This window comes from Elephas maximus, chromosome 1, assembly GCF_024166365.1.
Source record: "Elephas maximus indicus isolate mEleMax1 chromosome 1, mEleMax1 primary haplotype, whole genome shotgun sequence".
Taxonomy (NCBI): Eukaryota; Metazoa; Chordata; class Mammalia; order Proboscidea; family Elephantidae; genus Elephas; species Elephas maximus.
In genome coordinates this window covers 11,300,059-11,315,186 of record NC_064819.1, presented here as the reverse complement: position 1 = coordinate 11,315,186, position 15,128 = coordinate 11,300,059, and the positions used below count along the sequence as shown (strand labels likewise).

The following is a 15,128-nucleotide window of genomic DNA, read 5'->3' as shown; positions in this document are numbered from 1 at the left end:
CCAGCAGCCACTCCTCCGGAGAAAGATGTGGCAGTCTGCTTCTATAAAGATTTACTGCCTCGGAAACCCTGTGGGGCAGCTCTGCCCTGTCCTGTAGGGTTGCTGTGAGTCAGAATTGATACGGCAGCGCCTCACAACGGCCACAGGTTCATCGTCACAGCAGCACACCGTCAGGCCTTTCTCCGGAGGAGTCACTGGGTGGGTTTGAACCACCAACCCTTTGGGTAGCAGCCGAGCCCTTAACTGTTGTGCCACCAGGGCATAAGCAACTGATTTTCTTATATCCTGTTAAATATAAAAGGGGGAAATCAGGGAAAAGGGAAAATAAGAGTCTAAGGAACAAGAAGCAGCCAGGGATAAGGTTCCATCATAAAATAATAGAAGAAAATCGTCTCCTTAAAACTTCAGGAGGCTACCACGATGCAAATAATTCATACAGAACTCCAGTAGGTGAATATCATCCTGACTTAGGTGACACTGTTACCAAGTCGTTTGCACATCTTTCCCATTTTCATCATTTAAAAGCTTCAGCGGTTTTCTGAGTAAAACCTCAGAAAGCTGGTTCTTTAAGGCACAACAAGCAGACAAAAAGAAACAGAAAATGAGAAAAGAGATGGAAAAGGCTGTTGGCATCTGAACTCTTCCTGCTGGAGGCTTAACGTGATCGTCTTTCTTGCCTACAGATTGCAGGCTTTCCTGATCGAAAAAGGTTTGGGGGAGGAACCTTCAAGAGCCTTCATTACGACTAAATTACACTTATCCTCTGGAAGAGTGAGCAAGCAGTGGCGGGTTTTCACAGCTTTCCTCTTACTGTGTCAATTATTAACATCTCAGCCTTTTAATGAAATCATCTTAAAACGCCACCCTTCAGCCTCACGCTCTGATGGAAAAAAGAAAGAAGTAACAGTGTGGGAGGTCCAGATTTTGTCCCCATCCTCTCTGTTCCTCACCTTCCTGACCCTGTTTATAGATTATGTAAAAGTCTTGTGGAAATATGAGATGTCAGAATGATGCAGTAAATGAACAGTGACAGAGTGCTGCAGAGAAAATTTACTCTTGCCTGGAGCTGCTGAGTTTTTATGGGTCTGTAATTTTCCCACACTGATTGCTGAAGGCTTAATTAAGTGCTTCAAAAATGTATCTCTATAGTTTTACCTTCTTGAGGGGAAAGGTTACATTAACCAGACCTGAGTTGTCCACCGCAAACAATCTCTCTGTCACTTTGGAAGCAGCAAAATGGTGTTATTTAATTGTCTCCACCCTCATCACACACAGGGATACCTAATAATAGCAGCCCTTGTCTGCCACTCCTCTCCTTAAAGGGCTCTGTGGCTGGAAGAGGCGGCCTAATAGCTGGAGTTAAATATAAATACAGATTAATAATACATACAGAACAGAACGGCAGTACCAGGAGAGAATTCTGTGAGAGACTGACAGCTGACCAAATCCGTCACCCTTTAGGGTACGGCTGTCTGCATTCCCTTACCTAAGACCCGCACAGCCTCTTCATTTTTATTTTTCTGAAGGAAAAGTCAAGTCCTGAAATAGTAAACTAAGAATATTATACTTTGTGTCAACAATGTGTTTATGGAGAGAAGTAAAAATAAGTTCCACAGCCAACACATTTCCATGAATTATGGACTTGGATTCCGTAATCACTCCAGTAATTTATTTAACATCACATTGGTTTGTTTATATGTTTTGGGTGAGTTTTGCTTGGGGGGGTTGTGTTTTTTGGGGATGCTGTATGTTTGTATGCATAATCATTCATTGTTACTTTTTTTACCCATCTTTTATTGCCTGTTTAATTCTCTCTGCCCCAGTTCTTTCTTAATATATAAACCTGGTTTCCAAAACCTCTAATCTCCTGCCTCACTCATACAACAACACCTTATTACCCATATTCTCTCTCTGGCTCTGCTGCAGGTCCCTGCACTCCTGATTTTGATCCATATTAAAAAAAAATAATAATAAACACAGAGTTTCAGTTTTTTACTTTAAAACTAGGGGAAGACACTAAATCCACTTGCTATTCCATTTTAATGAAATCTCAGAAGTACTTTGGAAATCAGAGTACACTGAAAAGAGAACATTGAAATAAGAGTGTTAGAGGGTGCTTTTAGAAAGGCAGTCTTGAGAGTTTGGTAAAGGATTTTTAAAGCACTTTTCATCAGCTAGAATATTCTTTGTCTTTCTTCTCCTCCACCCTCACAAGACTATGCCCTGATTTCTTTTTTGACACAAAGGAGAGCTATGCAGATGGTGACGTGTGTGGAATCTGCCACCAGTGTCTCATGGCAGTCAGAGGCTGTGCACTTGGGAAGCAGAAGTCCAAATGCATGTTCAAGACTTAAGCCACTTAAAGCTGTTTGTGTTCCCCTTTTAAAAAATAAATCTCTTCTCTCCCCCCTTCTTTCTATGTCTTTAATTTAAAAAAAATCCATCTCAATTTTTGTATTTCTCTATAAAAATAGCCATTACTTAGGACTCCAACCTTGAAAAATTAACAGTATTCCTCAACTCCATTCCCTCCTGCTGCCAGCTTTACTCCTGAATTTAGTTTTCTAAGAAAAAATAATTTTTAACACTTTAAGGTTAATTTGTGGCAAGTCTGAGTAGCAGCAAAATAAGACTGTTGGCCAGAATGAACGTTATTAGGCAGAGTTCTTCAAAAAGAATGTTTTTAAAACAAGCTTTGCTGAGGCTTCCTGAGAACTACTCATAAAATTTGTTGTAAATAATAACAAACAAGTATAAATACCAAAATAGTCCCCAAAAAGTATTTATTAAATCTTCAGTTTTCTTACTTTCTTGGTGGGGCAAGGTGCTAACAATCAGAGAGATTTCTTTCTGTTGTGATCTCGAGCTCTAACCAGCCTTCTCATGAATCACAGAGGTGACCAGATGTGAAGGCGGATGGCCACTCATCTGTCCCTCAGGTGGACAGGCCCTTGGAATCCAGTGTTTGAGCTGATGTCCACCTCATTGCTCTAAGAAGAGCTGTTCCCAGAGGGACTGGTCCTTTCTACGTCAGTTTTGGCTTGGGTTCTCAGGAGTCCCCAAACTCAAGGCATCATGATGTAGCCATGCTATTTTTCTGTCCATTCTGGAAATGGACTGTATGGGAAGACAAAGCGCTCCTATTGGCTGCCGTAATCAGAGCTTTTGAGTCTTTGTTTCAATAACGTGTGCTGTAGGGCCCAACACGGGGAGGGCCTTGTATGGGTGTTCAGTAGATGTTGCTTTCATTGCATTTTCAAAGCATGGGTAGCATCCTTTTCTAAGAGGTTTGAAGGTCTAACAGGATGTCTGCACTGATTTAAAAATCTGTTAAAATTCAAAGGAGGGTACCGGGAAAAGGAGGAAAAGGAAATTAAAAATTCATTTCTCCTCCGTTCTCCCAAGGCTGAGAGCCAGATCACTGTGGTGGGAGAGGACGGGTTTCAGGATATCTAGTCCTGGGAGAACCCTGAGCTGCAAATAATACACAGGATTTTTGCCTGATGCAACATATCTGGAGCTGGAGCCCGCCAGGGCTGCTCCATGGAGTAGGAGAGAGCTCAGACTTCCAGTTACAATTAATCTGCACTCCATTGAAGGGCTTAAATCAACGCCTTTGGAACTCTAGAGTGCATAAAAAGCCTCTGAGGTGCTTGTTTAAAATTTAGATACAAGGATTTCTATCCCCCCCCCCCGCCCCCCACTTCATCCCCTAGATTCTGATTCCAAGTATAAGGGACAGGGCCAGGATTTAGCATTTTTAACAGGCCAATCAGGTAATTCCGATGCAGGTAGTCTTGGGTGTTCACCCTTTGAGAAGGACTGGTAAACTCATATCAAAAAGTAGAGAGTACTACAATTCTGGACTGTGTGCTTTTATGAGTCCCAATACAGCAGAGTTCATCAAAGTTCTGGCCACCGCTACATGATCTCCCCTCCATAAATCGAGCACTCCCCTCTCAAGGCTGCACAGGCCAAGGCAAGCATGAGGTGACTGTCACACCGTGGTGACAAAACAGGAACATTTGTCTTTGATATATCCCTGCCATGTTTATCAGCGTCACTGTTCCCTCCAGATATATCTGACTGGTGCTTCACCATCTTACACAAGGACCCTTAGGTGGGCCACGGTTTGTTCGCCCAGCACAGTTAATCTATCAGTTGCACTTTTTCCCAGAGACATCTGTCTGGGAGTCAGTCCTCCACGTCTACAAAATGCAGAGCTCATAAGAAGAGTCCCTGAGAACAAAGCAAAGACAGCTTTGGGGAGAAATTTTGAGGGCTGTGGCACTTTCTTTCATGGCAAGGCTTCTTGTTTGGTCTATCAAAATAGCAAAATAACATTTCTATCAAAAATAATTTGATATACACAAAGGTGTATAAAATTAACATTCTTATTTCCCCAACTCTTCCTGAGTAAATGAGGTAGACAGAGCACCTCTAAGGGAAAGGTAACATTTATTAGAGTGAATAAATCCAACAGCTGGGTAATAAATCCTTGTGCAAATCAGGTTTCCAGTTATTTGCTTTCCACAAAATTAAAGGAGAATGTAATCAAGTTGGTGACCGATAGATCATTCAAAATAAAGTTTAATGGTAGATCACTATGTGACTTTTGGTATTTAATTTGGAAAGAGAAGTGAATGATTTTTAGTATAACAAAATGCTTTCCATTCTTAGTGCATATTTATGTGAACAAGTTTTCTCAATGCTTATATCTGTAAAACCAAAAATTAGGATGCAGAATCCTGTCCCATTTTAGAAATCGGACTTATTCATCCCTGAATATATGAAATAATTGGGAGGATCATCTTTTTATGTTTGATAATTACTGATAAAAATATACAGTATTTATGGGCCACTGTCCTAAAGAAATTGGAAACCCTGGTGGCCTAGTGGTTAAGTGCTGTGGCTGCTAACCCAGAGGTCGTTAGTTTGAATCCACCAGGTGCTCCTTGCAAACTCTATTGGGCAGTTCTGCTCTGTCCTATAGGGTCGCTCTGAGTCAGAATCGACTTGACGGCAGTGGGTTTTATTTGGTTTGGTCCTAGGGAAGAATCTTCCAGTCTCCTGACTGAAGGGTAAAACACTTGGTGATAGCATTCTGGGAGTGCAGTGGGGGAAGAGGGCTGGAGGTTTCATCATTAAACAAACTTCTTTTTTCACTTACTACAATTGTTTGGGGTCGCACCCACCACCCCCTGGTGTTTGTGAGTCCAGAATTTCTCTCAAGGAGCTTCTGTAGAGAGTAAACCTATCTTGTGGTAGAAAGGCAGACACCTGATGTCTCCAATTCCTGTTGCTTTCCAGGTTCTCCACCTCACACATTTCTGGTTTTTAGCAACTTTCTTCTTGTTGCTCATCGCTTTGATACTGTGACTCCACTCTGGTTCAGTAAATGTTTGCCTTGTCCCTACACACAACACACTCCTTCCACTGGGTATCTTTTTTGAATGCTGATCACCCAGCCCAGAAGGTCCCCCCTCTCTTTTGCCACTTCCGATGTCTGCCAAAACTCTCGCCTTCCCTGAGTAGGCCCCACCATGCTGCTATTTCAGTCACACTGCCTTATACGCAGATCTCTGAATGCACTGCACTTCCGCTTCTCTGTCTTAGCACACACTGTTCCCTGTGCTCAGTGCTCTTCCTACCCAACTCTTACTCTATGTGTCTTGACTTAGGCATTATCTCTGGAAAGCCCTTCACGGCACTGTCAGTCTAGGCTGAGTGGCTCCAGTCACTCCCATAGCATCCTGGGCTTGTCCTGTTCACAGCACTCACCACACTCTAATGGCCCATTTATTGGTCAGTCTTCTTCCTGCTGCCCTGCTGGAGAACAGGACACTCTTAGTCATCTCTGTATCCTTGAATCTCACTGGGTCTGGCACATAGTTCCTCAATAACTGTCAAATAAAGAAATTAATTAATTTATTTAATTATTTAATAAATAAATGATTATATTAAAATGGAGAGCCATCAGGCAGAATCAGAACTATCTGCATCTGTGTTTTGTTTATCCTCACATATGCCTTGTATGTATATAACAGTGCCTGTCATATGATAGTTGCAAAGTAAATACCTGTCTTTTGAATTGATTACATTGTTCAGAGAAAGACAGGAAATAGTTAAGCCACTTAGGAGAAACTTCTAAAGTTAGTTGGTAGGTTCATCTAATTTCAAATGTTTCCAGGCCCTTAAAGTAATTTTCATCCAGTCAAGGATCTGTTACCACTTTCTTACTCCTTCAGGAATCTCACACCTTAGAAGGGGCTGAAACCTCATTTACCTCTGCCTTCAAAGCTGGCTCAATGGGAAGAGCATAGAAAGTTCACAGAAAAATAAGGTAATTGTCTTAGTTATGTAGTCCTGCTGTAATAGAAATTCCAAACGTGTATGCCTTTAACGAAGAGAAGCTTACTCTCTCAGTCCAGTAGGCTAGAAGTCCGAATTCAGGGTGCGAGCTCCAGGGGAAGGCTTTCTCTCTCGGCTCTAAAGGAAGGTCCTTGTCATCAGCCTTCCCTTGGTCTGCAAGCATCTCAGGGCAGGAACCTTGGGTCCAAAGGATGCACTCTGCTCTTGGCAGTGCTTTCTTGTTGGTATAAGGTCCCCATGTCTCTCTGCTCACTTCTGTCTTTTATATCTCAAAAGAGATTGGCTTAAGACACTATCTGATCTTGTAGACCTCATCAACATTACTGCCACTAATCCATCTCATTACATCATAGTGCCAGGATTTACCACACATGGAAAATCACATCAGATGACAAAATGGTAGACAATCATACAGTACTGGGAATCATGAGCTAGCCAAGTTGGCAGATATTTTGGGGGGACACAATTTAATCCATGACAGTAGTAAAGCTTTTTGTCTTTTATTGGCCCCCATTCACTTTTTCTTTCTTTCCTAACTGCCAAAGGCTAACTTTGAGGATCAACAGAGATTCAAGACCCAGTGTACTCATAAACTCAGGTATGCAATACATGTTTATCCTGGAATTCACTTTCCATTCTGAGTCCGCATATTGCACAAATACGTGAAGACTTAGCCTCAGCCAGGCTCTCCACTCCGGTAACGCCCAGATTTGCATATAAATCCCAGAGAGGCTTATATATTACCACAACATCATCTATCTGTCCTGACATCTGTTGAGATGGCCAGTAAGATGCTTGGTCCACAGGCATCCATGCCCATAGTTTGTTACTAATTGCTCACTTGTTTTTCTCCACATGGCCTTCTTGGTCTGGCCCTCTCTCTGCTAACCCCTCAGAGGAAGCCATCTCTCTCCACTGCTACTGCACTGTGCTGGAACCTGGAGACCTCTGGAGGTTGCTTAGACTTTACAGCAGAGGGTCTCAAACTGGCAACTCATCACCATCTCAAACCTGCATACATTTTTTTTTTTGGAACTGGCATATCAAATCCCTTAAAACGCCTTGTAGAATCTTGATTGGAATTAAATATGACCAGTGGGTCGCTTGGAGCAAACTGACATCTTTAAAATATTGAGTCTTTTACTCCATAAATATGTTTACCTCTCCTTATATTTAGGCCTTATTTCAGTAAAGTTAGTTTTTCCCCACAATAAACTTAAATATTTTTGTTAGATTCATCTTAGATACTTTAGATTTTTCTTGTTATTCTATATGGTGTAAACATATGGTTTAAAAAAAAAAGTACCACCAAATCAACTTCAACTCATGGCAACCCCTGTTTATCAGAGTAGAACTGCACCTACAGGTTTTTTGGGCTTCAAAACTGTATCAGTATTCCATCACTGGAAACCGTGGTGGTGTAGTGGTTAACAGCTACGGCTGCTAACCAAAAGGTTGGCAGTTCAAATCCACCAGGCGCTCCTTCAAAACTCTGTGGGGCAGTTCTACTCTGTCCTGTGGGGTTGCTATGAGTCGGAATCAACTCAACGGCAATGGGTGAGTCTATTCTATCATTGCTTACCCATTCATCCCAAAATTCAGCAATATAAAACACAACCATTTTATTTGCTCATAATTCTGTGGGTCATCAATTTGGGTTAAGTTTAACTGATGTGAGGCTGGTCTCACCTGGGATCACTTATATACCTGCAGTCTGGCAGCTTGAACAGTGCTGAATGGTTCCAGATTGCCTCAGTCACATGTCCCACAGCTAGCGCTGGCTGTTGGCTAGGCCTCTCCATCCACATGATCTCTCATTCTGCAAGGCTAGCACAGCTTTTTCAGATGTTGGTCTTAGGCAGCAAGAAATGGATATAAGTCCTAAGACACAAGCACTTTTCAAGCCTCTGCTTGTGCCATACGTGCTACTGTCCCATTGGCCGAAGTAAAATTCCTGGAAGTGAGAAGTAGACTCCATCTCTTGTTGGAAGGAGCGGCAAAGTTATGTTGTAAAGGCTCCTGCATAAAAGAATGGGAGGAGCTTGTGAATTTTCTTTTTTTTTTTTTGCAGTCTACTACAATGGTTTTACTTATTGTTAGTTGCCACTGTTTAAAATTTGGAAACGGCATATAAAAATTTTATCTTGAACAATCATCTAGTCTTCTTTATTCATTTATATTTCCTACCTGGACTGTTTGCATTTGAGTTTGTGTTAATAAAGCCTAGTTTACAGATTGTTTTTGTGAAATTAAATGAAGTAATGTCTGGAAGGAGTCCTAGTGGTGCAGTGGTTAAGTGCTCAGCTGCTAACTGAAAGGTCAGCAGTTCGAACCCACCAGCCACTCTGCAGGAAAAAGATGTGGCTGTCTGCTTCTGTGAAGATTACAGCCTTGGAAACCCTATGGAACAGTTCTACTCTGTCCTAAAGGGTCACTGTTAGTGGATTGAATTGTGTCCCCCAAAAATGTGTGTCAACTTGGCTAGGCCAGGATTCCCAGTATTTTGCGACTGCCCATCGTTTTGTCATTGACAGTGATCTTCCTATGTGTTGTAAATCCTATCTCTGTGATGTTAATGAGGCAAGATTTGAGGCAGTTAATGAGATAGGACTCAGTCTACAAGACTAGGTTGTATCTTGAGTCAGTTTCTTTTCAGATGTAAAAGAGAGAAGCAAGCATAGAGACAGGGAGACCTCCCTACTGCCAAGAATGAAAAAACCAGGAGGGGAGCGTGCCCTTGAACCTGGGGTTCCTGTGCTGAGAAGCTCCTAGACCAGGGGAAGATTGATGACAAGGACCTTCCCCCAGGGCTGACAGAGAAAGAAACCCTTCTCCTGGAGCTGACATTCTGATTTTGGACTTCTAGGCTCCCAGAGTGTAAGAGAATAAATTTCTCTTTGTTATGGCCGTCCACTTGTAGTATTTCTGTTGTAGCTGCACTAGATGTCTAAGACAGGCACTAATTGACTCAGTGGCAACGGGTTTGTTTTTTGGTTTAATGTGTATGGAAAAACCTAGCCAGCTCTCTAGTCCTGGCTCCTGTCTTCTGGCAGCTGTGTGTAGATGCCAGTGCACCAGTGTTAGAGCACAATTCATTTCCTCGCTGCTTCCCAGGGAAAGTGAGCTCTCTTCCCTGTTCCTTTCCCACCTGAGTCAGGGCTGAGTGACGAATCTTCCGCCACACACAGCAGCACTGACTACCACAGTTCTTCTCCACGTAGCTTGAAGTTCCCCACCTTTAGCAACAATCCTCCTTCTTTTAACTGGAACAGATAATTGGTCAATTTTTACCTCAAGTAAAGAAGAGCCAGGCCTCTACAAACTCTTCCAGAATTGGCCTGTGATTAATCAATAACCAAGACAATTGTTTAAACAGTGTAGAAATAAGGTAGCTGTACTTTCTCCCTAATATATCAGGCAGTTAAGCAATTCTGGCTAGTTTGAGTGACCTGCTGCCCAGTGAGGCACAGCCAAGCTGTGAAAACAAGAACATCCAGAGGCAGGTTTGAGGGAGAAACGGAAGCATTTTAGACTCATCCTCCCTGGACCTGGGTTTTCAGAAGTCATCTCTACTGCAGCAGGAGGAGAATGGCCGAGTTGAAGGTAAGAAATTATCTGGGAGGTTCACTGCAGCTTCTTCAGAAAGAACCTAGGGAAGCTTCTGGGGGCTCCACTGTGTCAGAATTGGAAAGGACTTGGAGACTCCCTGGTCCAAATCCCTGTTTTCAGAGGCTTCACAGGTGATACTCGTGATATGGCTGGGGCTGGGTGTGAAGGAGAAGTGATAAAGGGCAGAGATAAAACTCTTATTATCCATCTCTTGCCTTTGTTCATTTCAAATATTGTCTTGGGAATGTGTAGGCATCATGGGGGCTCCACTCTACCATGGACTGTGTCTCCACCTCACTGTGTCTGTTTCCCATCCCTACTCTGCTGCAGCATCCTGGGCTGCTTCCCACTGGCCAATCACATCTGCTTAATCTATTCGGTCAGAAAGCTCAAAATCAACTCTTGGCCAGTAGAAGCCCTAGCACCTCATCTAGAAAATAACTCCTTTTTATTTAATGTGTAAAGTATCTGTGGGTTATGTGCTAGTAGGGCTAGGCAATTTAACCATGCATTAATTTATATTGTAATCCTCAGAATAAATCCTGGATGTAGGTGCTATTGTTTATATTTAACCAGAAAAGAAAGTTAAACTCAGAGAGATTAAGTGACTTGCCCAAGGTCACTGCTGGTATGTGATGGAGATTGGATTAGAACCTGGGTTTGTCTGACACTAAAGCCAAGGCTCTAAAATGACCCTTAGTGGCATCTACTGACTGAATATCTTAAGGACAGGGAAAAGGGACGTGTTCCCAGTGCCTTATGCCCAGACTTGAGTCAGTGTCCAACACGTGCATGAGGAACTGAATAGAATGCCCAGAACCTTGGCTTAAGCCAGGTGGGCCAGACTGCGGACTTCTTCCCAGATGTAGGGTTTGGGCACTTCCCTAATGCTCTTCAAGTAATGCTGCATTGGAAGAATCAAAATCTCCCTAATTAATACAGATGCTGAAAACAGCCAACACTGAAATGAGACTCTGTTTCTTTGTCTTTAGGTCTAAGCAATAACTCTCATTCATTTATTCAGCTAGTGTTCCGTGCTAGGCACCTGACGCCACAGATTAATATAGGAGAGGGACTGAATCCGGGTTAGATGGGACCAAGAAAAACTTCCTAAAGGAGCTTTTCCTTAGCTGAGTCTTAAGAGAGAAATAGGAGTTAGCTAAGTGAAGAAGAATGGGAGCCAGAGGAAACGGCAAGTCCAAAGCATATGGACATGGCCCTGCAATTTCCAGAATCCCAGAGCATTTCAGCCAAATCTGAGTTGCTGGGGGACAGCCAAGTGGAGATACCCAGAAAGTGGCTGGATATACAGGGAGTGGGCAGGCTTGGGGCACAGATATTGGGAGCATCCTATCAATGGTGATAGCTGAAGTCCTGGAAAATGGAGCATACATAAAAACTTTGTTTCCTGTTGAATATCATATGGGGAATTTCAGCAGGGGTTGGAAACATCCTTACCATTTATAAATAAATTATATCTAAAATCCTATCCAGCTGTAATTTTTAAATAACTTACTATGCACAGCAGTAGCACACGAAATGTAAACTGCATGCTGGTCTTTGTTCTCAATTTCAAAGGCATTCTTCCCAGCCTGCTGCCTAATCTCCACAAGGAAAGGTTAGCTCTAGAGGTCAGGAGGCTAAGCCGAGTAAGCCAGGTTGCATCATACTTATTCCGATCAATAAACATGGTATAATTTAAAAAATATTTCTCACCTTTTATTTCTTCATCTTAATATATCAACAACACAAAGCCTCAAATGAAGTCACATTTACATAAAAACAGCACAAGAAAAAAAAAGAGGAAGAAAATTAAAAAGACAAAATAATAAAATTAAATCTAAAATGGGCTACTTTATGTTCTTGAATAACTTGATTCACTTCTCTAAAGCTTGGTTTCTTCATTCTTAAAAGGAAGAGTTGGTTTAACATACAGACTTGAGGCCCCACCACTAAAAATTCTGATTCACTGGGTCTGGGTCTGTGTATTTAACAAGCTTCTTGGGTGATTCTAATAGTTAGCCAGTTATGAGACTCACTGATCTACCTAATTGTATTATTTTCCTGTTGCCACTGTAACAAATTATCACAAACTTAGTGGTGTCAAACAACAGAGATTCTCTTACAGTTCTGGAGGTCAGAAATCCAAACTTTGTTTCACTGGGCTAAGGTCAAGGTGTCAGCAGGTCTGGTTCCTTCTGGAGGCTTTAGGGAAGAATCCATTTCCTTGCCTTTTCTAGTTTCTAGAGGCCACCTGCATTCCTTGGCTTGTGGCCCCTTCCTCCATTTTCAGAGTGCATCACTCCAATCTCTGATTCCATCATTACATTGCCCTTTTCCTCTTCTTAGTGAAATCTCTCCCTGCTTCTCTCTTATAGGGACTCTTGTACTTACATTCAAGGCCCACCTAGATAATCCAAAATAATCTACCCATCTCAAACTCAAGATCCTCAGTCATATTTCCAAAGTCTCTTTTGCTATATAACATTTTCAGGTTCCAAGGTTTAGGATATGAAGATCTTTGGGGGCCATTTTTCATCCTGAGTCCCTGGAGGGGGTGCAGTGAAGCACTTGACTACTAAGTGAAAGATTGTAGGTTTGAATCCACCCGGAGACACTTCTGAAAGATCATAGCCACTAAAAACTATGGAGCACACTTTTATTTTGACACACATGGGGTTGCCATAAGTTAGAATAGACTCCACGGCAACTGGTTTGGCTTTTTTGTTTTATCCAGTCGGCCACACAAATCTTTGCAAGTTCCCCTGACAATCTATATTCCATGTTCCCATTAAGGTCAACTAGAAATACTGGACTTTTTTCACAGGAGAAAAGGCAGCTGTAGTTCCATGTCTACCTTGACTTCTCTCTCTTTCCTTCATGCAAAGTGAGTGGATGTTTCCATTTACTCTCTGAGCAACGAACTCATTGAACAACAAATAAAAACAAGCACGGACTAAGATCTCAGAACTCCAGATGGGAGTTGAGGCGGTGGATATTCGGGTGAGTCCAGAAGTGGGGGAAAAGAGAAGTGGGGGCAGCACAGAACCTGGGAGAACATACTGGCAAACATGAGGAGAACTCGCTCATCACAGCCATTTTGGGATGAGGCTGAGCAACACCTCAAACAGGGATCACAGAAAGAGAGCTAATCTGAAGAAGCTGTAGCCTAGATTTTTTCTAAGGTGGCTCAAATTGGCCGTGGGGGCTCGAGGGCTGTGCAATTGGAAGGGGGTGAAGGAAGACCATGGTGCTTCGAGAGAGTGCTGTTGACTCTTGCTGGGGGCCAAGACAGGCACTAGGACCAGGAGGAACTGCAAGGGCCGAAGGCCGAGGGAAATACTTCAGACTGACAGGTGACACAGGAAAATAGCTGGCTCCCTGCCTACAGCGGGACACCATGGGAGAGCCTGTACAGGGGCACTCATGAGGAAAAGACATAGCCCCCCACCTTCACCACCAGAAAGTCAAGCTCCAGCACTTACATCAGTGTCTGTGACCAGCTAAACCCCCCTCCCATGCATGTATATTGAATTCCAAAGATCGAGCATCCAAAACTCATGAATCGGCACTGAAAAAAAAAAAAAACTAAGGATTAAGAGTGCTCTCTAGTGGTTCTCAGGAGAAGATACCAAGCCCACTGCCACTGGGTCTGACTCATAGCGATCCTGTGGGGCAGAGTGGAGTGGCCCCATGGGGTTCCCAGGGCTGTGAATCTTCGCAAAGATAGGCTGCCACATCTTTCTCCTGCAAAGCAGCTGGTGGATGCAGGCCCCAGCCTTTCAGCTGGCAGCCAGGCACTTGGCCACTGTGCCACCAGACCACCCAATCAGATAATTTTCCCACAAAAACCAGAATACAAAATTAAAGTAAAAAATATATAACAAGATGGCCTGAGTTCAACAAAAAGAATAGTAAAACATACAAAATCGTAAGAGAAAAAGGACCAACCAAAAGCAAAACAGGAAGAAGAGGGAATTTCTCCTGCAGAGGCCAAACTAATGCAAAAAATTGCTAACTTTCAGACTATGGTGCTAAATATGTTTAAAGAAAGCAAAAAGCACAGAGAAAAACTAGTGAAGATCAGGGAACAAATAGAGGAACAAAATGAGAAATTCAACAAGAAAAAGGAAAACATCAAAAAACAAAACAAAACAAAAAAAACCCAGAGAGAACTACTAGAACCGAATACAGCAACTGAATTTAGAAAAAGCAAGAGAAATACTCAACAATAGAGTCAAATAGGCAGAAGACAGAATAAATGAACTAAAGACAAAATAACTGAACTTATCAAGTATCAAGAGAAAAGAACAAAAAAAGCACACAAACCCAAAAGGAAATATGGGGTTCAATTAAGAAATTTAACGTTAGAATTATTGGAATCCCAGAGTACCATGACAACAATAAAGGCACAGGGACAAATATACAGGAGATAATCAGAATTTCCCAGACCTGAACAGAAAACCAAGCCTGTAAATACAGGAAGCTACACGAACCCCAATCAGAAGAGACACAAAAAGATCAACTCCGTACCATATCTTAATAAAATTCTTGAAAACCAAAGACAAGGAGAGAATTCTAAAAGCAGCAAGAGAAAAACACAATATGACATTTCAAGGGTCTTTTATAAGAATCTGCATGGATTTCTCCCTAGCAACTCTAGAGGCCAGAAGACAATGGAGTAACATATAAAAAATACTGAACAAAAACAACTGTGAACCAAGAATTCTTTACTCAGCAAAGTTGTCATCAAAAACAAGAAGGAAATCCAGATTCTCCCTGACAAACAGAAGTGCTGGAAATCTGCCACTCCAGACCAGCTTTGCATGTATTACTCAAGAGAGGACTCCAAATGGAACAGCAAGAGCACTGCATAAATACTTGTATCTACACACAGGGAAAATGAATAAACAAATAAGTAATAACAGAGAGACAGAGAGAGCTCCAAAAAATGCAACACAGGCAATCACAAAGACCAAGTATATATTTTCAGAAAATAAACTCAGTAATTTAATCCTGCAAACAATACAATATCAAGTTTGTAAGAAATAAATATAAATAAAAGTATCAAATATAGGTTGTATATTGATGTTAAGGGAGACACAACAAAAGAAATGGGGGGGTGAGGCGCATATCAGGAACAGATT

General features: G+C 42.1%; 1 protein-coding gene across 2 annotated transcripts in view; it reads left to right on the top strand.

Annotated features, from left to right (window-relative positions):
* Positions 1–2,495, top strand: part of RABL3 (RAB, member of RAS oncogene family like 3) — a 42,290-nt gene extending 39,795 nt beyond the window's left edge. Inside the window, exon 7 of one of the 2 annotated variants that reach the window (XM_049877518.1) lies at positions 684–2,495. In XM_049877518.1, coding sequence (XP_049733475.1) covers positions 684–749 — 66 coding nt within the window. In that variant the 3' untranslated portion in view covers positions 750–2,495. The remainder of the gene's footprint in view (positions 1–683) is intronic. The other variant, XM_049877509.1, reaches the window with a different exon arrangement.
* The last annotated feature ends 12,633 nt before the right edge of the window (positions 2,496–15,128 follow it).